The sequence below is a fragment of the Drosophila ananassae genome, chromosome 2R (assembly GCF_017639315.1).
Source record: "Drosophila ananassae strain 14024-0371.13 chromosome 2R, ASM1763931v2, whole genome shotgun sequence".
Taxonomy (NCBI): domain Eukaryota; kingdom Metazoa; phylum Arthropoda; class Insecta; order Diptera; family Drosophilidae; genus Drosophila; species Drosophila ananassae.
In genome coordinates this window covers 10658166-10684035 of record NC_057928.1, presented here as the reverse complement: position 1 = coordinate 10684035, position 25870 = coordinate 10658166, and the positions used below count along the sequence as shown (strand labels likewise).

Below are 25870 nucleotides of genomic sequence, written 5' to 3'. Positions count from 1 at the left end.
TAATATCTATTGATATTGCTATATCCTACAGCAGTCATATAACGATTCGATGGGAAATTCTATAACTTTGGTGTTTGGCTATAAAGATCGGCCATTATATTAGATATCTGCAAACTATGTATATCTTACCCATATATATCTTACAATATACATCTAAATTTTACGGCAAGGGTTTATTATACTTACTTTGTTTATTATACTTATTTTACTAATACTTTGTATTTTCTCTTTTTATTTATTTTGTTTCAGAATTGTGCTATTAAGTAATGGAACAATTTGGTAGATTTCAGATGAAGAGCGAAGTAAGGTAACATTTTGTGTTAACTGCTTTTGATCTGTTTTTGAATTTGGCTTAGATGTAGGTTTTCGTGTAGGCTTTCGTGTAGGTTTTCCTGTAGGCTTAGGTTTTGGTTTAGGTGTAGGTTTTCGTGTTGGTTTTCCTGTAGGCTTAGGTTTTGGTTTTCGTGTAGGTTTCCGTGTAGGTCTTAGGATAGTTCCATAGTTGCAGGATAGTTCCATCGCCTTTTCGGTCAGCGACCGAATTCCCAACCAAGACTCTTCAACTAATTCGCGAATCAGCCCGTTCGGCGGGAAGAACTTGTGATCCACTCCACTCCGATTCATTCCGGACATATCAAATACAAAGGACAAGGGAAATCCCAATTTGTAAGCGTAGCTTAAGCTGGTTCCTTTTCCGAAGAAGTAAATGGGTTCATCTTTAATCCGTGTACCAGTGCTTTTATGTATGCGATCGGCGGCATACTTGGCAATCTGCTGGTGCTTTATATTTTTGTTTATTGCATTACTGAAAAAGAAATGAAATGTGTCTCAGAGTAACTTTTTACATAAATACCTACGGTTCATATATCCACGGATATAAAATCGATCGATTGGCCGATTGCAGAGAGAGGTACATAAATCCACGATTAGATTCCACCAGCTCATCCATAATGTCGCGCACTGTCCTCGACTCTGGCGCGGAAAAAGGTTCACTGCCGGCGAATTCATCGCTGCAGGGATCCTTCAACGCCGGATGTCCCTCGCCCCAGAGGAAGTTGAAGTTTCGGTTTCGTACCATAACAGTGTTCATTATTTTGGGATCTGGTAATAGCCCAGTAGCTGTCAATATTTCTGGAATACTCGTATCCATCCGGATTGGCGAGGGGCAGTACCATCCAGTCGTAGTTGTCCAACAGGTGCGAATTGGTCTGGTACTCCACAATCAATTGGTGGATAACGTAAAGAGCTGTGATGGGGCAGAGCCACTCCCTCCCAAGAAGGGCGGCATCAATGAATATAACCTTTTTATTCGGTCTACCGTCCCCATTGGAAATTACCGCCACCTGTAGCGTCCGGTTCTCGTACGATTGTCCCACATTTCTCAGATGGATCCGGTTTCTGTGAACCCAAGCGAAATCCCTCAAGAACTTTATTATATCTTCATAACTGGGATACTCGTTCAAATTAATTTTCGGTTCGTGAAGCTCCCTTCTGCGAATGGATGGTCCCTCCATATGAGAACCGCAGACTCCGACGATCAAGGCGATCGAGAACAGAGCGCGCCACATCATTCCGGTGCCAATGAATGCGAAACACTGGCTCTGACTGATCATATTTATTATACTGAAATTTTTTAGCTGAGAACGAAGAGTACAAGCAAGAGTACAATTGTTTTGAGATTTTTCTGTGATACCCTCTGCTTGAGGTTCAAAAAATACTAAAATTAATCGTAAAACTCACTACTAAAACGAAAACTAAAACGAAAACACTTGAAAGTCTTAAATAAAAAAAACCCTAATTATAAAAATTATAAATTTTCGCTCAAGAATCGGATGGAAATTGGCCAAGGTAAAGCCGTCGCTGGGGGCCCCCTGGAAATTTAAAAAAAAAATCGAAAAAATATTTTGTTTCTAGATTTTAATGCAGAATGATGGAGAATCTATCTACAAATCGTTTAAGGTATCCGATCAAGAATCGGATGGAAATTGGCCAAGATACAGCCATCGTTGGGGTCCATGTTGTCCTTGCATGTATTTTTCAAAATTTTTGAATGGGATCCTCCCATTTATAAAACTTCTTGTGTTTTGCAGAACATCTTTTTCTCGCTTAGCGGTTGTTGGCATTTTGCGGTTTCAAAGGCCATTAAAAAATGTAATTATGTTGATAAATACGTCTGACTGGGCATTTTTATTTTGCCAACTTTTCCTCTGACGAAGGATCCTGGATGTGGATGACAGAGAAGTGGCCCGGGATGGGGGAAACTTTAACCGCAACGGCTAAACAAAAACCAACAACTAGCGGCTCGGCCTTTCTTCATCTCGAGTTTATTTTTGCTCCCTTTTGCATTTTGTTAGCTGTTGCAACTTTTCAGCCAACAAATTTACTTGCCACGGACGGAAAATATTTTATCATTGCGCCTTTTAGCACTCAAGTGGCGGATAGAATCGCCAGCAGATAGAAGGGGCGGTGGCTGGCTTCTGGAGGTCCTAGAGGATGCAGGACTTTTTGCATTTAAGCAGAGTTTATGGCTCCATTTTTGCAAATTGTTGCCTTTGCCTTACTTTTTCAATTTTGTTTGGACAGAGCCAAGTTTCTGACCGCTTTTTGGGGTAATCATTTTGGCCATTACTTTGATGGCTGGCTAATGAAGCTATCATTTCAAAAACTATGGGAAAAAAACGTGGCTACTTTTCAATTTCCTTTTACAATTTTTTTTATGTAAAATTAATGAGGCTGCAAAAATTTGATTTCAATCTTCGATTACGACACTCGATGCCCTCCAATGTGCATAATTTACGAGGATGAGAAAAATCTTATTAGTTCATAAGCCCTGCCATTTCATGGCGCCTCCTTTTCGGATCCTTTCCACTGCTCTTGTGTCCTAGGTCCTTGGTCCTTGGATTGCAATGCGAGTCACGTAGCTACCATGTCCGATTTTTAAGTTTGCGCTGCACAAATCACGTCCTCAACCCACTTGGAAAAGCTGAAAAGCACGAACCCTTGTAAGGAGCCCAGCTAATGTCCTACTTGGGGCTATTTGTAGTGTGCACTTTCTGTGGATTTTTATGATTTGTTTACGCTGCCTCTGGACGTGGGTGATAAGCGGAAATCCAAGAGAAAACGAGTCAATGGAAGCCCTTTTTTTCAAGTGGAATGGACATGATGATGCGATGTTGATAATGGAAGCAATTACAAAGATGAATGGGGCTCCACTGAAATCTGATCATCAGAGGAATAGAATAAGGATTATAATACACTCTTTTATTGTTTATTATTGAAACAAATACTTAAACATTTATATAATAGACTATTACTTAGAGAGCAATTAGAAACCGTAGTGAGTGCCAAATCCATCGAAGCTCATGTGCGACACGGTCTCAGCGGGGGAGTAGTGGATCACAGCGGGCTGGTGACCCACCACGGTGCTGGGGATGTGAGCAGGTTGGTGGTAAACAGCCGGAGCCTGGACATGAGCTGGCTGGTGATAAACAGCCGGAGCCTCCACATGGGTAGGCTGATGGTAAACAGCCGGAGCCTGGACATAAGCTGGCTGGTGGTAAACGGGAGCCACTGGAGTCGCCTGAGTGAACAGATTCGAGGGCTCGGCGTGAATCGCAACAGGAGTCGAAGCTGGGGCATAGGAGAAGGCCTTGGCCACCGTCGGCTGGTAGACATTATTGCTAATCCTGGTGTCCTGCTTGTGCACCTGCGAAAAAGGTGTAGCCACCGACTTGGCGTAGTGGGAGACGGTGCCATCGAAGCTGCGCACCACATTGTGCTGGGTGTGGGCCACTGCGTGCTCGTCCCCAGTTCCTAAATAGCTGATGGCCGGCTGGGCGATGATTCCTGCCCATGTGGGAGCCAAAAGGAGCAGCAGGCTGGCGGCAAGGCTGAGGAACTGAGACATGTTGATTCTGTGGGGCAAGTGCGGTAACTGTGGCTGACTGGATTAGCCAACGGACCATATATAGGCCAGCAATTACTCATAATCGCCCTCGCACTGGCAAACTTGTTTGTGGCTTTCGGCCAGCTTTGCGTGACTTTCAGAAATCCATTTCTCTAGCCCTCGATCGTGGCAAATCAATTCACAATTGCCCCGGCTCGGAGTGACAGCCAACAGTCCGTAGAAAGGGCGTGTCGACGACCTAGTTACACTTCTCGCAATTGCATAATGCTCCCGAACCCGGCTGAGGTCGCCGCACTTGCTCCGCATTCCGGGGCAGCGATAGTACTCTTTCCTCGCAGCAGCTCACCGCAGAAGTGCCATCAAGTGCTGGGCTCACGGTCATCCGAATATCCAAACAACCAAACCTCCATAAAGGCCAGCGCAATTTATGGCCCATCGGAGATGCATTAACGCCGCTGGAAAATTGTTAATGCATTTTCGCTTTCGGCTTTCTGGGTTCGGCTGCTCTTCATGCTCTTCAATTTAAAGTGCCTCAGTTTCTGATAAGTAAATAAACATAAACATTGTATATATTATATTCCACCTGATTGTGAGTTTATTTCTGGCTTTCGCACCAATAAAGTAAAGTGACTCTTCAGAAGACTCTATGACTTTTGGTTAAAGGTTTAAGGTTAAGCTTATTATAACTTAAAAAATATAAAAAATCTTAAAGCTAAAATCTCAAACTTTGAAGGGTTACATTTTCTAACTAGACATTGTCACAGATGTTGCAATACACCCACTCATTTTGAAGCCACAATAAGAGTTATCCGGCAAGAGACTCTGTTTCCGTTTCCGTTTCCGTTTCCGTTTCATTCTCAATGGACCAACACTCGACTTGAAGTTGCCTCTCTGTGTCTGATTCCGATTCTGATTCTGCAGCTCGTCCATAAAATCGTTCAACTCACAATTGAGTCATAATGCAATTGGCAAACGTCAAGCAAATGTTGTTAACTTGCCAAAGGAGACTGGCCCAGTACGAGGATGGGGGATGATGATAGAAGGGCCGAGAGGTGGATGGGACTCGGCCAAGTGTTGGGACATTGTTGCCTCGACCGGAGTGACGGTGCTGGAAAAGTTCAGCCCAACGAAAATGGACACACACTCGTAAATATCAAATGGCATCAACATCTCGGCGCCAAATGTGATTACGATTACATCGATTGCGAGGAGAACTTCAGAAAGTCACCTTTGTTGGTTCCGTATATGTGCTGAAGAAATCATGGCAGAAGGACAGAAGGTGTGCATGGGTGTGTCCATTATGGTCCTCATGAAATTTGGCACATAAATTGTATTATTGCATTTATGCTTGATTTTATTTCCCTGGCTATCGGCCCTGCTTTTCTTAGCCGATTGTGTGCTGTGAGTATTGAATTGGCTTTCGAATTATTTCTTCTTTTTTTTTTATTTTTGGCTCTTACGTGGTCTTAAGTGGATTCGTCTTCGTTTACGTCTGCGTTGTCGTCTGACTTAACGATTTATTGAACTGACAGGAATCACATGTGAGTGCTTACATTTCAACGGTTTCCTTTTCCCTGGCCTTTCGACGCCTTTGGCCGTCTTTCTTCGACTCTTCGACTCTTGCGCCAACGCAATTTGAACTTCAATTAGCTGCATTTGGCCATGGCTAATAAACGTGGCTCTCCCACGACCCCTGACTCCTCCTCCTCATCCTTCGTGTTGATATACAATTACAAATGACGCGTCAGGGCCAGGCCGAAAGTCAATTACCAAAATACACAGTAAGAAATAAGATTTTCAAGCAAACAATGAAAGTTTGGACAACAGTATACCTTTTTTCCAGTGCATATGAGAGCGAAACAAATGAAAAGTAGCATAAAAGCCAGCGCCTCGTTGGCTAATTGGAATTGAAACATAAATTAAGCGTCTCATTCGAGGGCCAAGAAGCCGGAATGCAACTAAAACTTTACGACTTCTTCACTTTGGCCAATTCTGAACGTAACGGCCGCATTCACGTGCCGTTCTGCACTTTTACGTTTTTTTCCGTAATCCCCGACAATTACGATAGTTTCCCCCAATTACTGTTGTTGTTGTTATTTGGAGCTGGTACTGCTACTGTTGCATCCACATTGACAGCTTAGATTAAGTGTTGCCAATAAATTCTCGGCCAGCTCGGTTGGAGCTCTAGTTGGCGCTTGTATTTATGAGCCAGCACAGTTGCCATTTAGCAGCTCAAAATTATTTACTGGCAATAGCAAGTCATAGCTACATGGCTATTTCTTCTCTTCAACACTATTCGAAAGTAAGTTATTCTGAAAAGAATAATATATATTATATAATTTATATATAATTTTTAAATAAATAAATAGACACAACAAGTTTTTTTTATTAATCCCTTAAAATAAAAGATGGTCCTGTATGAATGCTTGGGTGTTATATTGCCAATCAGCAGCAACCACACAAGCCCTGTGCCCACACCAGAAGCCATTCCATCCCAGCTCCACTTCCACCTCCACCGCCCCACTGAATACTGAGGAAGCTCCTTTGCTCTCGGTGCTTTATGGCACAAAGGGGACTTGGCTTCAATTTTCTTTATATTAGCTTGCTTGATTTAATTTGACGTGAGACCTGCTCCGGGGTCCTGTTCTTGACCAGACCGAAATTAGAAATGGAATCATGCCGTGCGGATGGGCGGGAGTTCAACTTGATTCCGATTCCGGTTTACAAGAAAGGACTACGAGTCACAATCGGAGAAATTCAAATGCCTTAATGCTTAATGAAAATATTAACAATTGGAAAAAGCAAATGTCATTTGCCAGCTGCCAGGGTCAGGACCTTAAGGGGTGGCTGGCTGATCGCCTCGATTGATATAATTTCATTAAGCGACCTTCGCTCCCACCTTCCCTGTGACCCGCCAACAAAAAAATAATGACACGCCCGCTGTTTGGGCGAAAAGTTCGGAAACAGGACCAAAAATGGGGAAAAACGAAATGAAAAGTAACGGAAAATGCTCGCGTAATAACAAATGGAAAACGGAAAACTGGGAGTAGTGGCCCCCAAATAAAAAAAAAATGGAAAAATGATAATGAAAATGAAAATGCATAAACAGAATCGTTGACAAGAGCGGCGGGGGTGGAAAAAATATATACACAGTACTTAGATATAGAGGCTGCTGCGTGGAAAACTCATTAAAACTTTTTTACAGCCCATTTAAGAGCAATTTGTAAATTGTAAAACTTGTGCTTGGGCTGCGAAGAGTTTGTTACAAATTTCTATAATTATTATTTATAATTTCTTAGGAAAAAGTGGCCTAACTTTTTTGGGAGATCAGAACTAACTAAATTTATTAACTAAATACGACTTTTACTAAATAAGCTGTGTAGTTTTTCAACCATCCCTTATCCTTTTACCTTAAAATTTAAAAAATTACCCAAAAATCTGCCATCTCCGATTTTTATCGCATCTCCAAAGGCAAGTGCCCGTCGAAATCACTTTGGGGCCTTAGAAGAAGGGCTCACAATCGCAGACATTAAATCAAATTTCCGCACATTTCTGGCAAGGGGTATGCGAAAAATTGTGTTAGCTGCGGTTGACTTTGCCCCTGCTGAACCACCTTCTGCTGCTGCCACAGCGCCGCTTAAATATTCAAAGCGAAAAGTTGCCCCCACCTTAGCGTCTTGGCCGACTTTCCCCAGTTTTCCGTGTTTTCTTTTTCCTATTATTCAAACGCCGCTTTTCATGTGCAGTGCCGAAAAAATTCCCACAGGATGCAGTCAAAGGGAGCAAAGGTTGGTGATTTGGCATTTTCAGGGTGGATGGAGGTTGTAACCCTCATGTGCAGTCCTTTAAACGTTTTTATTAAGTTCATATCTCGAATTTACCCACAAGATTATACATGAAGGAGGAGGGAATACAAGGCATCCCATCTCTAGAGACTCTGCCTCACCTCTTGCCAGAGAATTTCCACCTCTTGGCTAATTTATTCTTATTCCTTAAAACTTTTATCCGGAATTTCGAAAAGCCCGCCAAAGAACGAAACAGTGTTGGTAAACTATCAACCAGTGACATCGATAGTCGCCTTATCGCAACCATAACGGGCTCAACAGAATCGAAAAATATCATAACTGAGAAGTTAGGGAAATTAATGTTTTGTAGAATTGTTGAAAGAGAATAAATACGTTCTGATCTGGTTGGAACCAAGCCAATTTTTCATCGGGTGGAGTGTGACCAAGCCTACTGGCCAGCGGCAGTGTGACCCCGTCAATAACTGCATGCATCGATATTTCCAACGATGATTCTAAGCTTAGTGGTCGACCAGCACTAAATAAAATTTCAGCAATAAATATCAACCTCACAAAATCCACCTTGGTTTTTGCGAATCGAATACGTTTAACTTGAGGAAGAGTGCTGGCTGTTGGAATAGAAAATTGGTGTTTATTGTTGACGTTTGAGCGATATTTTTGCCTGTAGATATTAATTAATAGATAGTTGCATATGCCAAAGTAGACACTTTGTAAAAATTCCAGTGAATTTTAACCTTCGCCGCCGCTTTTTAACTAAATAACTGCTCGCCTCGAGTCCATTCGTAGTTTCGGTGCTTGCCGATCGGTATTAGCTGCAGTTGTACGCAAAAACTGCGTGGAAACGAAAAGTGACAGCCGAAACCGAGTGTCCCGCGCCCCGCCGACCGCTGTCACATTTCATTTTTTTTTTTGCACGGCGAGGAAAGCGAAATTTTGTGCAAAAAGTTGCGCTCAGACTGCAAAAATGATTATAAACCTGAAAGTTAAGACCCTAGATGCCCGCACCCACGAATTCAGCATCGACAATGAGGTAATGCCCGAATCTTTGAGGTTGTGTGGCCCAGCGTCTAGAAGCCTCTATATATGTGCGTATGTGTGCCTTCTTCCAGATCACTATTCGACAGTTCAAGGACCAGATTGCCGAGAAGACCAACATCGCCGCCGAGAACCAGAGGATTATCTACCAGGGCAGGGTTCTAGCTGACGAGAAGCAAGTTAAGGAATATGGTGAGTCATCCCTGCCAGTGGACGCGTCCTATCACATTTACATACATATATTGTATACCCCTCTTGTAGATGTGGACGGCAAGGTGCTCCATGTGGCCGAGCGTCCACCATTTTCCCAGCGCGGCACCAACTCCCGCAACAACGATGAGCCCATGCGCACTTTCCGCAACCGGCCGCAGGCTGGAATGCGGACATCCCCGTACTTCCGCGCCCTGGATGGAATGCTTGTCGGCACAATGGCCATACCTGTGAACAATGGTCCTGTTGCAACAGTAGGTTAAGCTCTCATCCTCCTCCGGTAAAAACTAAAAGTACCTCTTCCTTCTCAGACACGGAATCCCCCCAATCGCTATCCCAACTCGTCGTCCTTCTGCATCAACCGCATCACCGTGGCCATGCACATGATCGATTGTGCCGCCAACATAGCCGCTTATCTGGAGAATCCCGCCGTGGGCCTGAACAACCAGTCCCTGGATATCCTTCAACGTGGCCGCTGGTCCATGGAATCCACTGTAGTCGAAGTGGGCGTCTCCTCAACGGATCTCCCTCGCAACAACAACATCATTGACATGGTCCAGGATGCCGTGACAGCGGCCCTCTCACGTACCGGAGCTCGCAACTACACTGTGGTCCAACTGCCCACGGTTTACACCAATGAGAGCGGCGAAACCACCCAGCAACGGGTTGGCGAAGTTGCCAACGATGCAGCACCTTCCGGGTCTGCGACCGAAGCCGGTGGAGAGACTACAGCCGCCACTGTCATTATAGAGGATGTGATTGAAACCGATGACGAGGCTGCCGACGGGGGTTCAGACCGTTCGGCTACGCCCACACCAGAGGTGGATGTTGAGGGAGCCGTTGGTGGCCAACCGGCTGCTGGTGCTGCTGTTTCAGCCTCCACCCCGGCAGCAGCTGGCAGCTCAGCCACAGGAGCGGGTGGCGAGGCAGGAGCCGCTCCAGCTGCCGGAGAAGGTGCTGTCAATGCAGGACCTAGGCGCCGCACTCGTCCCCAAGTGTTGGCCCAGGTCATTCAGCACTTCCGCAATACCCAGACGCGTCTGTCTCCGTTCGTGGATCGCTACTATGACATTCTCCAGAACGATCCTGCCTTTGAGGAAAGTGTAAGTGGGACTTCCAATCCGTGAAAACAGTGCTTGACATTTATGCTTCTCTGCCTACAGGACACCGCGGGTCGCGAGAATGCCCAGCGGATATTCGACCGCGTTTCGGAGGCCTTCCACTACCTCTCCCATGCCCAGCATGCGATTTCTGACCTGATGCTGGACCTCTCGCAGCCAGGACCGCGGGTGCTCACCTGCCGACCCATCCTTGTGGAGCAGAGCGGCTACATCCGCTCCAACAACATATTTGCGCCCAACTTTCTGGCCCCACCACCGAGCCTCCTTAACGAGGTGGCCTTCAGGGCTGGGGCAGCAGCCAATGCCGCCACGCCCAACCGAGCAGCCGCCTCGACCGCTGCTCCTCCAGCGGCAGGCACTTCGAGTGCAACCACCACGCCGCAGGCCACCAATCTGCAGGCTGCCACCGATGCCAGCCGCAGCGCAGCGGCCATGGCTGAGATTGCCAGCAGGGCCGCTGGAGCAGCGGCTGAAATGGCGGCCGGTGCTGCCAATGCCGCTGCTGCAGCTGCCGGTCTAGCCGGAATGGCCACCGACCGTGTGGAGGATCCCGTGGACGAGCCTATGGTGGCACCGAACGCAGTTAACCCCGGACAGGCGCAGCCACGACCACACGAAATGGGTGAGACTGCCATCCCCCGACCTATATATTACATTCTTTGCACTTCATTCGGGCCGTACTTTAAGTTTAAATTTCTTATGAGAAACAGATTTAAATCAGAATGACTTTTTAGATCACGATCACGATCAGAGTGCTGATCAGGTTCCTGATCAAGGCAACGATCGAGAGCCCAGAGCAGCTCCGCCCAGGCTGCGTGTCTATGTTCCAGTAACCCTGCCACCGCCCAGTATGTTTTGGTTGTTCAGTTGATCCTTTTCCGACTCAGTCATGCAGCCTAACCCATTCCGATCACCCATTCGTTTGCAACCCCCGTTCGAATATACTCACTCGTTGCTAGTTGGTTTTCAGCGCCTAATCCTAACCCCTCTAATATTCGCCTGGAGCTGTTGGCTGTTTGAAGAGTCGCTAACGCATTTGGCATTGCAGATCCCCAGCTGGAGATGGCGCGCCTCATCCAGGCAGTGGTCAACAGGGCGACCAACGAGACAAACGACGTGCATGTGGAGTTCAACTCGCCCAACATAATGTCCATCAACTTGCCCGTACACGTGATGACCGCCGCCGTGCGTCCGCCTTCGACGGCTGCTGCTGCTGCTCCTCCTCCAGCTTCTGCTGCCGCGGAGGAGTCTTCGGCCGATAATTCACCACCACCAGCTGGGAACGGAGAAGCGGCCGCAGCTTCCACGTCAAGCGGCGCACGCAGCGGAGAACAGCGCGCCAATACATTGCCGACCACGTCCACCCAAACGCGCTCAACTTCGCGGCCCCAGATTCAGATCGGCGGCAACAACAATTGGGGCAGCCGCATCGCCCCCACGCACACGGCCTTTGATCGCTTCCTACCCTGCAACAGCCATCACATTCGGGAGCCGGAACCCCAGAATAACAACGCCTCCGGCAGCAGCTCTAACAACAATCGGAGCACCACCACCGCAGCACCCACAGTGGGCACCGCCATCGTGCTACCGACACCCTCGGCCGGAGTTCGTCCTGGTGAGTTTAGTTTAGAAGGTTTAGAAGCACCATATCATGTACACTTCCACCGCCACGATCCACTCGCACATCCCTTCATCCGCACCCGCACCCGCACCACAAACAGAGATGGAAAGTCACAGTCAATCGAATCAGAGTCGAATCTTAGTCACAATATGGCCCAATAGCATGAAGGATTGTTTATTTTTTTCGAAAATTAAGCCAAATCATTGATTTTAAAATAGTTTCAATAAAGTTTCAACTATTCTTTGGAGTAATCAGAGACTAGAGGAATGGAGTAACCAAAAAGGCTTCGAATAGCTTAGAGCCTATAGCCTGTTTTAATAAAAAAAAATTAAACCTTTATCCATTTAATTTAATTTTTAATAAAGACAAGAGATAGTAGTTACTTGATAGAACAGAATTAACATTTCTCTAAAGCAAATCACACACAAACCCGTATCGATTCGACTAAAGACTGGCCTCCGTCTCTGACATTAATTTCCATTCTATCCATATCATCATTTAGTCACCTCTGATCGCATCCACCGTGGCGGTGCCAACGTACGTTCGACATGGTCGGCGCGGCGCCTGCGACCCGCTAGCGAGCAGCTGAACAGTCTCCGGCCAGCAGCCTGGGCTCAGGCGTTTTTGCATTCGCAGACGCAGACCCCGACTTTGATTCACGTTGGTGGTGGCAGCACCAGCGGGGCCTTGTCCGGAGCCGGGAGAGTTCGCCCCTTGGGAGTATCGCACAGCCATCGCGATCGGCAGGCGGCAGCGGCTATTCGAACGGCCCTCGTTGGTGGTGGCAGCACCAGCGTGGGTGGCCTGACGACGATACGGCGGGGCCGCATCCATACCACCGGCCACCACCGCCTGTCCAGACAATTTCCCACCCTCCTAGCTAATTTTATGATTAATATGAGAAATAATGCGCAAACAGCTTCGTCAGGCAGCAGCGCCTCAGTCGCCCCGGAAGGAGTGGCAGTGACAACGGCCACCCCGGCCCCAGCCGCCAACCCATCAGCTGCTCCATCCCAGACTGCTCCGTCGACGCCCGTTATCAGTGCTGCGCCCCATCCTGCTCCATCCCAACCCGCCGCCGAGTCGAGCAATCTGCGCACCCAGTTGTGCACCTTCCTCAAAGACAGACTGTTCGCCGGGGCGCCCATTAACGAGCAGACCATACCAGCGGCTCTCGATCGCGCTCTGGAGTGGTTCGGCGATAGCCTAGTCTTCCTGACGCAGTACGAGCGGCCGCAGTTCAACTCCCGGGACTCAGTGTGCAACGTTCTCCGTTTCCACATCGAGCAAATCATTGATCTCTGCAGCGCAGCTCCGGGCACTGTGTCGGGGGCACAGTTCGAGAGCAGGCTCAAGGAAATCTGTCGATACTTTCGGTTGCGCCTCTTCGACGTCCTAACCTGTTGCCTGGGCGCTCTCAATACCGAGCTCTACTGGCGCCAGTTAATGCGCCTGTGGAGCCCCCCACTGCGGTCCAGTAAGTAACCTTTAGATATAACTATCCAGATATATAAGACAGTACATTTTTGAACTTTTTCGTGGCAGATTTCTGCAATGAAACCTTTCAGTTCTTGTGCATGTTCATTGATCCCACAAGCCCCATCGACGAAAATTCTATTCTGATAGGCTGCAGTTCCCCAACTCAGTTCCTTGTCTGGCGCACCGTTCCAGCCGCACCAGTTTCGGGTGAGACAGAAGTAAGTACATGGGCTTTTTGCAGTGACTTGCAGTCCAAAACTTTTATAATTGAAGCCCTTTGTGGCGCCTCCACCTCTGCCTTTTAATCTCCAGCCGCACCGACATCAGCAACAACAACCGCAGCAGCAGGCTCTCGACACTGACGTGGAAATGGCCGATGTGGCCTCCTCCAGTAGCAGCAGCACACCAGCAGCTGGAGCATCTGTAGCAGCAGACCCCCTGCCCGCCGTGATTGTGGGCTCTGAACCTTGGCACATGAGTTTCCCCAACGAGTGGTTGCCTGTGATAACGCGTGACTTGCAGACCCAGACTGAGGTGGGTATCATCCATTGTCCATTTATGAATTGAAACGGGTGTCTATAATTGGCATCAACGTTTCCCGTTGCAGAACGATCGCCCCCAGCAGCCTTACTCCGATGCCTATATATCCGGAATGTCGGCCAAGCGCCGCAAGATTATCCAATCGGATAAGCCGACAGCTAGTGTAGAGTGCTTGATTGCTAGTGGCGTCCAGCGGGCCATCCAGAGCGCCGGTCTGGGTGCTAATGGAAGCACCAGCAGTTCCTCCATCAATACGGACTCGGTGATCGGTTCTATTGCCCACGACGCCGCCATTCAGGCCTCATACACGGATGCTGTGCGCAATAGTGTGCGGGAGCGGATCAAGCAGGACGTCGATTACAAGCCCAGCAAGTACCCGCAGATGACCAAGTTCGCCGAGCAGAAGTAGAGAACCAAGGAGCCCTTGGCCAACTAGTGCTGCTTGTTGTACATTTTACTTTAATGCATTGTATTTAATTTAGTTAATAGCTAAGCTTGTTTAAATCCAACGAACGACGACGATGAGGCAGGCGACTTGGAGACCAGCACTTGGAGAGGATCTTTAGATAAATCCTATGCCCTATATAGAATAATAATATCCAACTGATATGTAATCATATATACACTACCCTCACACCAACACACACACTATGGGACACGAATTGCAGGGCCCAGACAGACAGCTTAGGGGCTGCGATAAAGGATTAAAATAAACACACTTATTAACCCTAAATGGCCCTAAATAATGGGATCTAGGAGAGAAAGCCCCTGAGAAAGCGATTGGCTTTCAATTTCAAGTTCCAAATGGCGATGGCGTCCCCGTGTCGCGTGACGTGTTGGACAGATCGGAGCCGTGACGACAGCCAGCCAGTGAAAATTCCAAATTCCAGCCAAATATTTTGGCCAGCGCCTCAATTGACGTCGGCCAATGGCACATGATTGCCTATGACGATGGCTCTGGAATGTGGGATGGCGGAGGAAATGGGCTCAAGTGGATGATCAGGAGATTACAAGAAAAAGGCCTATAGCCTATCAAATCCAATTCAATCTAGCACATCACATCCTATTTAATAACCAGAGAAGCCGAAGCCGAAGCCGAAGCCGATCGTTGTTCTTGTCACCTGCAATCAAAACACAAAAATGTGTCACACAAAAATGCTGGCAATATTTATGAGGTGGAACGAAAAAATAAACCGACAAATATCGAAAACGAGCAAAGAAACGGAGAACATATATGTATGAATAAATAATAATTATTAATATTTGTGGTTTTTCTTTAAATATTTACTCGAAATGATTGGACTCTATAAATAGACTAGCTACGTAATCGAAGTATATTTTTAATAGCAACAGTTATGCGAAAAAGTGCGTGCCAGGATTGTAAATCTGTCAGTCAGTCAGTCGGCACTGTTGTATAAATTGAAAATTAATAAGAAAAATATGAAGAATTTTGTTAGAGAAACTAAAGCTGTAACCTCGAGAGTGAAAGTAAAAAATTCGAAGTGCAACCCCGCATACAGTTATGATCCTTACGGTTTTGTAATTTCTTTAATCTTTCAGACGACCCTAAAAACCCAATCGTGCCAAGGTTCCATCGGAGATGGCAGCCAGCATGGAGATGGGACATGGATGTGGCAGAGCCGGATGATTAATTGCTGCCACATCGACCAGAATCGAGGTGGCGACGGAGATGGAGATGGAGGAGACATCGTTGGCACGCGCAAGTGGTCGTCCGGGGATTGGAACTCGGATGGGTATTGGTATTGGGATCGGGAATGTGCGGAATTTGCGGCAAGCGCATTTAAGGCGCCCCCTGGTTCATTATGCATGCCCAGGCATGGGTAACAGGCCCAGAACTTTGAAATAAATTAAGGCAGCGGACTTTGATGCATGGCTCCACGATCCCTCCGTCTCTTTGTCCCTCCAGCTGCACTCGTATTTTTCTGGCGCCAATGGAAAATTTTCATCTGCAGTTCTGAAATGTTTGGCCCAATCTCAATTGGGCTGCCGCTGATCCTTAAACAAGCCGGTTTCATTCAATCGCTGCTAACCAGGCATTCCGAGATCCCAAGCAATCCGGAACGTCATAATTAAAAACATTTCTCAGCGCTCCTATACCGCGAAAAAAATAAATTCCATTTTCCTAAACATTTCATATATGATAGATCCATTATAGAATCTAATTAATCCTCTATAAAGTGGGGGGTATTCCTTTGATTTAGGCATTCAAAGTATTAAAAAATAGTATAACATTTGTGAATATATTTTTTATTGTGTACCAGATGTGTGTGTTTATGTAAAGGACAATTTATTAAGAGTGCGTAAAAGTGGCTGACGGGCAGACACAACAACCAGAACGTACACAGATGTACACACAAACATGTGTCCACATTTACATCGATGATAATGATGCCCCATACATAGATCTAGGTTCCCAAGAAGCAACTACACCAGCAGCAGCAACATCGACTGAAGTAGCAACATCAACAGCAGCAGCAGCATCAGTAGCACAAGTAGCAACACCAACAGCTACAGCAGCAACTCAAAGGGGGCACAAACACGCAACCATCAGCATCAGTTCAAGATCGAGATTGAGTTGCAGATGGAGATGGAGATGGAGATTGATGCCTGGCGCCGAAAGAACAGGAACACATGTAATTGAGTGTTGTGGACAATTACACAAGTCCCAGCTCCCGGATTCAAATCCCCAACTGGCCAAAAAGCAATGTCCAGTGACATTAGCAACTTTGTTTAGGTTGAAAACCTCTATTTTAACTTATTACCTTAAAAGTAACAAGTTCTACCCCAATACTTAAAGTTATAGTCACTAAAAACTTGTATTATATTGAAAATTGTTACATATTTGATGAAGTCACTTTGTTTTATAATGAAACCGATTGAATCTCTTGAAATTTTCCGTTTTTCTGTTAATAAATCAATCAATATATGGATGGGTATTTATATCATAATTCTTCTATATGATCTTCAGTTTTTGGAGGAATACATTTCCATTGATCCCACTGTGCGAAGCAGCAGCAGCAGAAGCAACAGCAACAGAAACAGCAGCCGCAGCATACGGATCCTCATCGATTTTATTCCCACTCCCAGTAGCAAACGGACCGTGCTGGAATCAAGACGTGATCATCGGGCTAGAAGAGAAATACATCGTACGCTCCACAAACCGAATCGAATCGAATACGATCGGAACCGAGACTTTGACTCACCCATACACTCGCTCGCGGTATTCGAAAACAAATAACAAATCTAAGATTGTCGTGTCAGAGGTGAAGAGAGTGAACGGGAACGGGAATCGAGGAGATATATATGTAGAAGAGGGAGTGCACCAGGCGGAGTGCAGGAGGAGGAGGAGGCGGAGCAGCTCCAGCTCCAATCTCCAAAAAAAAATTTCAATCCCCAACCGATTCGATTCGATCCGGACCGGAATTTCAATTCCGATACCGAATTCCGGAGTGTTTCCCACAAAAAAAAAAATAAAATAAAAATAACGAGAGTCCCAGTGCGTGCAAAATATATATCTACATACTCCTAGTGCCAGTGCCGCATTGAAATCTGATGCCATCGAGAGTTCAGAGAATCCACAAAACCGAAAACCAAATCCCGCCTTTGGAAAACCGATCTGCGATCTGGAAACCCCCGCCCGCACACATATGTGAGCCAGTGGGTATTTTCCCGATCGTTTTCCGATTGTTTTTCCGAGCTGCCTGCTCGCCACCACCTCGCAGTTGAATATCCACCGCCTGAGCGCATGCAACGCGTCCTGTGGATCCGTAAATCGTGAATCGTGAACAGATCCCAACTATATAGAAACTATTCTCGAAAACGAAAAAAAAAACGAATAAATTCTGAACCAAAACCAAAGAAGTGTGTGAGTTAGATAAGTGATCGAGTTGGGCTAGTGATCGGCCGCCAAAATGACTTCCATAATGTACACCGTTTTCCACCTGGCATCGCTCCAGTGCTCGGTGCGACCAGAGATCTCGCCCTGCACCTGCGAAACGGGCAAGGCCTGGAACCACGTGGAGCTCTCCTGCGAGAAGCTCGAATCCTTCAATGCCGTTGTCGACACCCTGGCCAATAAGTTTAATCCCGACACCAAGATCGATCTGAAAATCACGCACTCTCAACTGGACGACCTGGAAATGAGATCGTTTACGGATATGAACTTCAATCTATACAAGCTTCGGATGAAATGGAACGGACTAAGGTGAGCTTAGATGAATCACTGTTGTCCAAAGAAGGATATTGTTTTTGTTCTGTGATGTTGTGATGTGATCTGATCTGATCATCAAAACATGGGTTGTTGGGGGAGGTTCAAGGCCAATAGCTCTGCTCCGTAGAACGGGCAGAATTTTCCGCTCATCCGGCTATCAATTTAGGTTCCTTAAACCCAATAAAAAACCGAGCGAAAAATAATAATGCAAAATTGTACACAAATTTCAATACTTAAATGCTTATGTAAATGCTCGAAAAATGTGCTCCCCGGATCGCCCCGGATTGTTTACAGCCAAGTAGATACTAAAACAATAACAATGTCATTTGTTTACGTCAAAGGAACCCGGTACCGTCTCATTATCTATGGCTATATCTCTAAATTGGGCAAATTGAGTGGGAGATGTAGGTGGAGGTGTAGATAGAGAAACTGCAACATCTTACGAATCTTAATTGTCATTCAGATGATTTAATTTTTCAATTAGGAAGTAGCATTGAATTGCTGTAAATTGGCCAATGGGCTCCCCCAGATCGGATCCTATTTTCCGTACTGTCCAGATCCCCACTAACAACCAAAGCTACATCTACTACCCCGGGGCAGTGGGAAGCTGTGAGCTGTGGGAGCAATGAGAATTCGTATTGATAATTGAATACCTTATCAATCCGCTCGGTATACACACGGATTACATAGGAGGATCATATGAACTCCGGCTCTGGGGTTCTGGGGCTCTGGGAGAGTGTGCGTGCGGAGAGATGTACCACCGCCGAGATCGACGTATACTTAATGCGTACACAAAATTGATAATTGCAGTTTATTGCTTTTCGGAGCGCTCTTCTGAGGCGCCTGCACGTTTCTGTTCTGCCTTCTGACTCTGCCTCTGAATGAATTTTAATTCACCATCCCATCGGTGTACATATATTAACCGCTGCACTTATAAATAACAAATAATAATAAATGCCAGCCGTCGATCGGCCGATCTCCCCTTGCGAATCTAGAAATAACATTCGAGCCTATTTCATAAGCGCCTGCGCGGGTTCATTGATATTTGACTTCGAAGCTTTAAGATTCTCTTGATTCAAAACAAAGTATGAGTCAGGACTCGTTCGATTCACCAAAAAATAGGAGCTTCAGAAAATTTTTTTCTTCAAACTCTTGAAACTCATTTGAGTATTTAAACTCAATGGAGCTGAGTATTGGAGTTATTTGAGCGGAATAAGGATTACTTTTTACTAAACTAATAGGGATTTAGAAACTAGAAAACAGAATTTAAATAATTGTTTGATATTAAAAGTTTCTATTCATATTTATTTCTATTCATAATTTTAAACAATTTAATACAATATATACTTAAATGTTTTCCTTCATTTGATAAGTATATTTTTGAACAGAAACCCCCAGAATATTCTGGGAAAACCTCACATAAAGATTGTATTTTAAACACAATAAAACCCAATACATTATTATATTCAAAATAATTGAAAACATAGATAGTGTTGATTTTATGTGGAATTAGTTTAATTAGTTCTTGAGAATTCATAAAAATAATCATCTCAACAAGCCTCTCCTGGCACCCCCTGATTATAGATTTCGATTTAGCATTCAAGCATGTACGTACGATCGCCGCTAATATAATTTAATTACCCGACTTGATCGAATCAGTGAATCAGTGAGCAGCAGCTCCCCCCAGCTCCAAGTTCCAATAACCCAAGCCCGAATACCCTCCGATTCCCGATTCCCGATCGGCTATCGACGATCTCTGCATCCAGAAACGCTAAGAGCGCGTGCCTCTGATGGAGATCGGAGGGTTCGGGGATCGGTTTTTACATTGATGTCAATTTAATATAATTGACCTATTGGCTTAATATCGCGCTCTAACCAAATCATGCCAACCCAGCCAGGAAAAGTACCACACTTGCTTACTTGTATCTGTATCTGTATCTGAATCTGACAGTGTATCTGTATCTGTGAGCGAGGCATGACGAGTACATGATCATGACTTTTCTATATAGCTCTATCAGCACGTGGAATTTTATAATGTCTTATTCTGAAATTATCAATTTGTTAGAACTACTGAATGAAATAAAAAGTTTGAATAATTTGGAAATAGTAGGTTTCGGTTAAATAGACATTCCAGTGAGTAATCATGGAGGTGATCTTATTAAAATTTAGTCCAAGTGCACTGCTCCGCTCCATCCTAGCCCAAATATAGATCACATCTGGGGGCAGTCATTGATAAGAGCTACTGGCTCTTTGGCTTCTTTTCTTGAATCTTTTTATGACTGGCGCCAAATACAATCAACTCGGTTTTTACGACCGCTTTTTACGATCGCCCGGATTCAAAGCCCACTCGAGTAGAGTGTGAGCAACTATTGAATGGGCCACATCATGTATTTGTGAACTTGCAGGACTCTCGATTGGGATTACTATACAGGGGTTACTCCACAATCTTCATGGCCTTTTCGATGGCAATCGATGGCTCTGGTCTTGGTCTTGGTCTTGCTCTTGCTCTTGCTCTTGAGCCCTCCCAGGCGATAAGGTTGAGCGAGTTATATGTTCAATCACTTGCAGATTTGTTTGAGGCTATTGATATTGTTGTCATTATTATCATCATCGAAGTGCAGTCCCAGTCACAGTCACAGCCCTGAGAAAGTGCGAAAAGTGTTGATGGCTACTGTCTGACAATTAATTATGATAACTACTCCGCATAATTTATTATGCTGTGGAATATTCCGACCCGATCATCATCTGTCTGGGCCCAAAGCGATAATGTTTCCAATGGAAGACAGATTCAAACTTTTTACTATAATTCAGCCGATTCAGGAAACAAAGTAAACAATAACACAAACAATACAAACGTGTCAGCCAAAGTATGACATTAATGTGGAATGTTTTCAACTTGTTTTTGTTTTCGACCGAACTCAGATTCGGTCAGGGGCCGAATATTTTTTATAAGATGGTCCCTCTCTCTGGTGGGCTCTGTTTCTTAACTCTCTGTGGTCTTTGGTCCGGGGTCATTCCAGAGACGAGCAGGCAGTCCAATTGAATTTTATTATTACGCTCAATCAATGATCAAGGGGGCAGTTTGGGTCGTGTGACAATTATACCGCTGACGTTAAGGAATTGTGGATACATCCCCCAGAACCCAGTATCCAGTAGCCAGTAGCCAGTACCCAGTGGCCAGTATCCAGAGGCATCTACAAGTTCAACAGGTTCATTATGGATGCAGTATCTCTGCCCCTGGCCAGCCTTTCTCATTACATAATCAACTGTGGACGGGCTCTGGTCGCTCCTGGCAACTCCAGCCGGCAAACAATCAAGTCGGCAGGCGTCTGGACTCTAAAAATAGCTCCTGCCAATCAATCTACTGCCAATCTACTACCCCCTCTACTCGCATGCCAATAACGGGCGCCAAGGATGTCCACACCACCCTCCACGCCCCGAGCCACTTGGCACGCCATCCAGCCCAGTTCCCATCATGAATCTGTATCGGCTGTTTGGCGCCTCGACGGCGACAACTTAATAGCCACCTGCAGACGTCGATAAAGATACAGATCAGATCAGGTGTATTTGTGGGCCGGAGCAGCAGCTCTTGGCTGAGGCTGAAGCTGAGGCTGATAAGGCTGCGTCATCGGGTCCAGGGATGGGTAATGCGATATGCCTTCATTCAGAAGTAATTAGGCTCAGGCTTTCGCTGAATCATTGTCCATAAGGTGATTCACATTTGGCCAGCCACTTCCATTACTTTCCCAGTTTGAAATACTTTCGTTTGAATGCCTAATTATGAAATAGTTATCACATATGTCGTCAGTAATTGCCAGCTACAGATAGTACAATGTTATCAATTAAATCAAGAAATTCTTTAGACCTGGGCTTATATTATAAAGGAAATACTTCTCTAATCTAAAAAGACCCATACTACCACCTAGACTTCTTATCGTTTTTCGTTTTATTAAACAAAATTTCAATTCATTCAATGAGAAGTCAAGCTTAAGAATCTTTTTTAAATGTATATTATTTTATAGTCAAGATTTTCGTTAGAGATCTCTTCAGTTAAAGTTAACTAAAGACCATTCAAGACTCCTTAAGAATTACTAAAAAGAATATGTGTCTCACTTTCTATTAATACGAAATTGTAATGGATTTGTTTTCGCTATTTTTAGATCGCTGCCTGAAGTACCATTTCGCGGGTTATCGAATGTCACCTACCTAGGCATCGGTGACAACGAACTCGAAGAGATCCCGAAACACGTCTTGAGCCACATGCCGCTCCTGCAGACCCTGGACATTGGTCGCGGCAATATACGGGCGGTGCAGCAGGACGACTTTCGGGGCATCCAGGCGGTGACGAACCTCATTCTACCTAGTAACAACATAACGCGCCTGGACAAGGGATCCTTTCCGCGGAGTCTGTTGATATTGCATTTGGGACGGAATCGCCTGGAGACGCTGAACGGAACTCTTCTGGATCTGGACAAACTTCAGTCGCTTTTTATCAACGCCAACAACATCAGTACTTTGGATAACGAGCTGCCGGATGGGAGCAAACTGCGACTGCTGATGGCCCACAATAATCGGTTGGAGAGATTGCCGGCCAACATGGCTGAAATGGATGAACTGGAGACGGTTCACATCCAATCCAACCGGCTGCGCTCCCTAGACCGTGTCTTCCGCAATGCTGTTAATCTGCAGGAGTTCCAGGCCGAAAACAACGAGCTGGAGTTTCTCGCCCAGGATGAGTTTGCATCATGCTACCAAATCGACAACCTCTTGATGAGCTGCAACCACATCCGATCACTGAACTCCTCGCTGCTTCCCATTCTCAAGCTTAAGAGGGCCAATTTCTCGTTCAACGACATGGAGGAGTTCTCCATGGGCGAGATTCACGGCCTGCGATCCCTTAAGTTCCTGGTCCTCTCCAACAACCGCATCCAACGGCTGCTGCCCGATCCGCGGGGCATACAGAAAATGTTGCTCGTTGAATTGTATCTCGACCAGAACAGGATAGAGGCCTTAAACGGCGCCTTGGCAGGATTGGGGAATCTGCGCATTCTCAACCTAGCCAGCAATCGATTGGAACACCTCCAAGAGGGCGACTTTTATGGTCTCCAACGTCTGGAGATCCTCGACCTCACAGGGAATCAGTTGGTGGATTTGAAACCCATGGAAACGGTGAGTGTCCTTATGCTTATTATTGAAATATATTTCATTGAAAAATGTCTTGTTTCTCCAGACCATATTGCCCAACTTAAAGATACTCAGTGTGGCGTTCAACAACATTACCAAGCTGGAGCAGGACTTCAAGGGCCTACCCGTTCTGTGCCAGGCCAACTTAACCAACAACCAGATATCGTCCATCTCGAGCGACCTCGTCACAAACACGCGCTGCAGGAACCACAATGTGCCCGGAAAGCTGGAGATAAATCTAGATGGTAAGTCAGTTTTAAAAACTCATTATCCTTTTTCATTCAAATCCGCGATACCCTCCTAGATAATCCCATTATGTGCGACGTGCGATTGAACGAACTGTGCCGACTGATGGCCGTCCAGGAGGCTCGCATCCGAGGACGTTCCCAGTGCTTCGAAAACGACCAGGAAGTGTGCACTGTGCTCCCAATGCTTTACAAGGTGGATCTGCCGATTGTGGTTACCAATCTGAAGATAGGCGGCAGGGAGGATGCCAAGCCGGTGGTGCAGATGCTGGTGCCGTCCTTATTGAAGGGCAATGAGGAACTCTTTCCACCGATCATCGCCACTCTGGGTCAGCCGCTCATCAATCCAGTAATCATTGGATCCGCAATCGTGCCGTCTTTGCCCCCATTACCTCTGCTCACCACCACTCCTCCACCTCCAGTTGTAACAACAACGGAAAAGGAAGTCAGGATAGCGGAATCCCCGACAGTAAGTCCGGCTCCAACGAGCAACACCACAACGACGACGACAACGACTACTACACCCAGTGCTCAGGTGGCGCCCACCGAGATCGTGACCACCACTGCACCCACTACAACCACAACCAGCACCACCACACCCAACCCGAATGAGACGCTGCCCGTGATTGTGGAGATCCAGGAGTCCGAGGCCCATGAAGGCAATCCCATAAATAACACAGAAAATGCCGATCCAGGCATTGATGTTAAACCAGAGGAGGATCTAGAGGTGGTGGTCCCTCCACTAACAGTTGGAGATCCAATTCATGACGAAAGGGAGAAGGAGCGGCAGCGGGAGAACGAAAGCGAGGACGAGCTCAAGCACGATCTCGACCAGGAGTCGGTGGCCAAGACCGAGTACGAGACGGTCGAGTTCATACCTAATCTGGTGCAGCCGCCGGGCAAGGCGAATGCCCTCGAGGAGGACTCCGATGCGCAGTCGAACTCCGTGCACGCGGAATATCCACATGCGGCGCAGAGCCTCCAGATTCCCGAGGAGCCGCCGGAGGAGTGAGCTTCCGGTTCCGCCGGGGAATCCCCCTCCCCAAAAAAACATATTATTTTACTGTAAATCGCAGAGAAGGAGTCGAAAGGAATCGAAAAGGAAGCAGCATGCAGAACGAGATTCGGATTTTTACACAGAAAATAAATGAATAACATTCGGATTAAAAGCAGGATAACAGAGGGACATTTTTTATTTTATGTGATTTAGGAAAGCTTTACGAGATTGTATAAAGCCTTCGTTAAATTCTTTAAAAGGTATTTTATCCAAGTATATAAAGGCGATGTCAAATCGACACAAACATATCCTTAACTATCCAGTTTTTAATCCAAATGCGTTTAATTTTTATTCAGTGTAAGCCTTAAGTTAACTTAGTTTTTAATGTTTTATTTAAGCCAATTGCTAAATCAAACAGTTTGTCGGACGGTATTTGTTGAGTTTTTTTTTCTACGAAACAGGGACGACCAGGATGGATCGATGAGGAGGATGACCCAGGTCCTACCAAGAGGGAACCGACCGTCTAATGATTTAAGTTTATTTGTTGGGGGCTCAATTACGTGAATGTGTTGGCAAAAAAATGTGTGTTTCGGATTTCACTTTACCCACTCTAAATTAAATAAAGTTTTTCTAGAAAGATAAATTAAATACATTAATTTTTGTTTATTTTCCACCTATTCGAAATCCAATGAAGTGAAATCCGGAACTATAGTGATGACATTAGGAGGAGAGCAGCGCCGGTGGCGATATCAGATATGCAAGGTGCAACTGCATATATACTATATTTCTATATTTAATAAATGTATACACGTCTGTACGTTGAATTTCTAAAAGTAGGTACTTAGAGTTTAACGACAACCAGAAAAGAAGTCGCATCGAGCAAATGTTAATGACGAAATGCAAAATAACACTCGCACTGACATACACACACACATCCACAAATGAAAAAATCGAAAATTTTCGAAAAAAATATTAAGATTGTTATCAGTTCGTTAACAAAATGAGAAAATAGATATTAGTTTGTAATTATGTGCAAATGCAAATGGTATTCTAAATAAAAACGTAAATAAAAATGGAATCTAAGGTTTGTTTTTATTCTGAAATTCTTTTCAAAAACAATTTTTTTGAAGATCAATACTATAGTTTTTAAGATGTTTTTTAACAATGATAAATATTTTGATATTTTGAATTGGAATTTGAAAGCTTTATATTCACAAAACAAACGTATTCATTATGCGTGTTTGAAGAAAACTCCGTTTAAACAGAATATTTGATCTCGATGAATAAAATTTGAATTAAAACCGGGTTAAAGTTTTATAGGTTAGCAGAGCCACAGTGGCAGTTCCAAGTTATCGGCCAGCGTGGCAATATCGATTAGTCCTTGATGTGGCAGCTCCAAAGTGGCAGCCCTAATCGATTTTAAGACATTTTATTACCTTAATTTGATTAAATATTAGTTTTAAAAGAATGTATGAACTATTTTAGTCCATTTTTTTG

General features: G+C 45.3%; 4 protein-coding genes and 1 long non-coding RNA gene across 10 annotated transcripts; 2 read left to right on the top strand and 3 right to left on the bottom strand.

The window, feature by feature from the left end:
* Window positions 1-191: 191 nt before the first annotated feature.
* LOC6506422 (metallocarboxypeptidase A-like protein MCYG_01475) lies at window positions 192-1629 on the bottom strand. 2 transcript variants are annotated; one of them, XM_001957873.4, is made up of 2 exons: window positions 858-1629; window positions 192-805 (listed from the first exon to the last, which is right to left on the bottom strand). In XM_001957873.4, exon 1 carries the CDS (start codon window positions 1611-1613, stop codon window positions 1005-1007), a length of 609 nt encoding a protein of 202 aa, XP_001957909.3. In that variant the 5' UTR covers window positions 1614-1629; the 3' UTR covers window positions 192-805; window positions 858-1004. The 2 variants fall into 2 exon arrangements, with proteins under 2 accessions (XP_001957909.3, XP_044570664.1); XM_044714729.1 differs by having other exon boundaries at window positions 196-805; window positions 858-976.
* Window positions 1630-3256: 1627 nt separating this feature from the next.
* Window positions 3257-3974, bottom strand: LOC6506421 (pupal cuticle protein C1B). The gene has a single exon (XM_001957874.3). The coding sequence runs from the start codon at window positions 3905-3907 to the stop codon at window positions 3326-3328; it is 582 nt and encodes a 193-aa protein (XP_001957910.1). The 5' UTR covers window positions 3908-3974; the 3' UTR covers window positions 3257-3325.
* Window positions 3975-4475: 501 nt separating this feature from the next.
* On the bottom strand, window positions 4476-6213 carry LOC26515591. Of its 2 annotated transcripts, XR_001408919.3 has the most exons (3): window positions 5740-6094; window positions 5368-5619; window positions 4476-5306 (listed from the first exon to the last, which is right to left on the bottom strand). It is a non-coding gene; the product is annotated as an uncharacterized LOC26515591 (long non-coding RNA). The 2 variants fall into 2 exon arrangements; XR_004310947.2 differs by having other exon boundaries at window positions 5368-6213.
* A 1958-nt stretch (window positions 6214-8171) lies between these two features.
* Window positions 8172-14978, top strand: LOC6493518 (large proline-rich protein BAG6). Of its 4 annotated transcripts, none has more exons than XM_014908936.3 (11): window positions 8172-8740; window positions 8820-8937; window positions 9007-9209; window positions 9267-10058; window positions 10119-10698; window positions 10811-10924; window positions 11125-11691; window positions 12617-13174; window positions 13243-13394; window positions 13450-13710; window positions 13784-14978. In XM_014908936.3, the coding sequence occupies exons 1-11, from the start codon at window positions 8675-8677 to the stop codon at window positions 14123-14125; spliced, it is 3753 nt and encodes a 1250-aa protein (XP_014764422.1). In that variant the 5' UTR covers window positions 8172-8674; the 3' UTR covers window positions 14126-14978. The 4 variants fall into 4 exon arrangements, with proteins under 4 accessions (XP_014764422.1, XP_014764421.1, XP_014764419.1 ...); XM_014908935.3 differs by having other exon boundaries at window positions 12200-13174; XM_014908933.3 differs by lacking the exon at window positions 10811-10924 and having other exon boundaries at window positions 12200-13174.
* A 1820-nt stretch (window positions 14979-16798) lies between these two features.
* On the top strand, window positions 16799-25451 carry LOC6493519 (protein artichoke). The gene is made up of 4 exons (XM_001957876.4): window positions 16799-17941; window positions 22108-23116; window positions 23178-23376; window positions 23436-25451. The coding sequence occupies exons 1-4, from the start codon at window positions 17649-17651 to the stop codon at window positions 24386-24388; spliced, it is 2454 nt and encodes an 817-aa protein (XP_001957912.1). The 5' UTR covers window positions 16799-17648; the 3' UTR covers window positions 24389-25451.
* The last annotated feature ends 419 nt before the right edge of the window (window positions 25452-25870 follow it).

Excerpts from the sequence above, each read along its gene's own strand:
- LOC6506422 (XM_044714729.1), bottom strand. The coding sequence starts at position 949 with ATGGATGAGCTGGTGGAATCTAATCGTGGATTTATGTACCTCTCTCTG. Across the intron at positions 806-857 it reads TATCCGTGGATATATGAACC|TAATGCAATAAACAAAAATA; the intron begins GTAGGTATTTAT and ends TTTCTTTTTCAG.
- LOC6506421 (XM_001957874.3), bottom strand. The coding sequence starts at position 3,907 with ATGTCTCAGTTCCTCAGCCTTGCCGCCAGCCTGCTGCTCCTTTTGGCT.
- LOC6493518 (XM_014908935.3), top strand. The coding sequence starts at position 8,675 with ATGATTATAAACCTGAAAGTTAAGACCCTAGATGCCCGCACCCACGAA. Across the intron at positions 8,741-8,819 it reads AATTCAGCATCGACAATGAG|ATCACTATTCGACAGTTCAA; the intron begins GTAATGCCCGAA and ends GCCTTCTTCCAG. Across the intron at positions 13,711-13,783 it reads ACTTGCAGACCCAGACTGAG|AACGATCGCCCCCAGCAGCC; the intron begins GTGGGTATCATC and ends TTCCCGTTGCAG.
- LOC6493519 (XM_001957876.4), top strand. The coding sequence starts at position 17,649 with ATGACTTCCATAATGTACACCGTTTTCCACCTGGCATCGCTCCAGTGC. Across the intron at positions 23,117-23,177 it reads ATTTGAAACCCATGGAAACG|ACCATATTGCCCAACTTAAA; the intron begins GTGAGTGTCCTT and ends TTGTTTCTCCAG. Across the intron at positions 23,377-23,435 it reads GCTGGAGATAAATCTAGATG|ATAATCCCATTATGTGCGAC; the intron begins GTAAGTCAGTTT and ends ATACCCTCCTAG.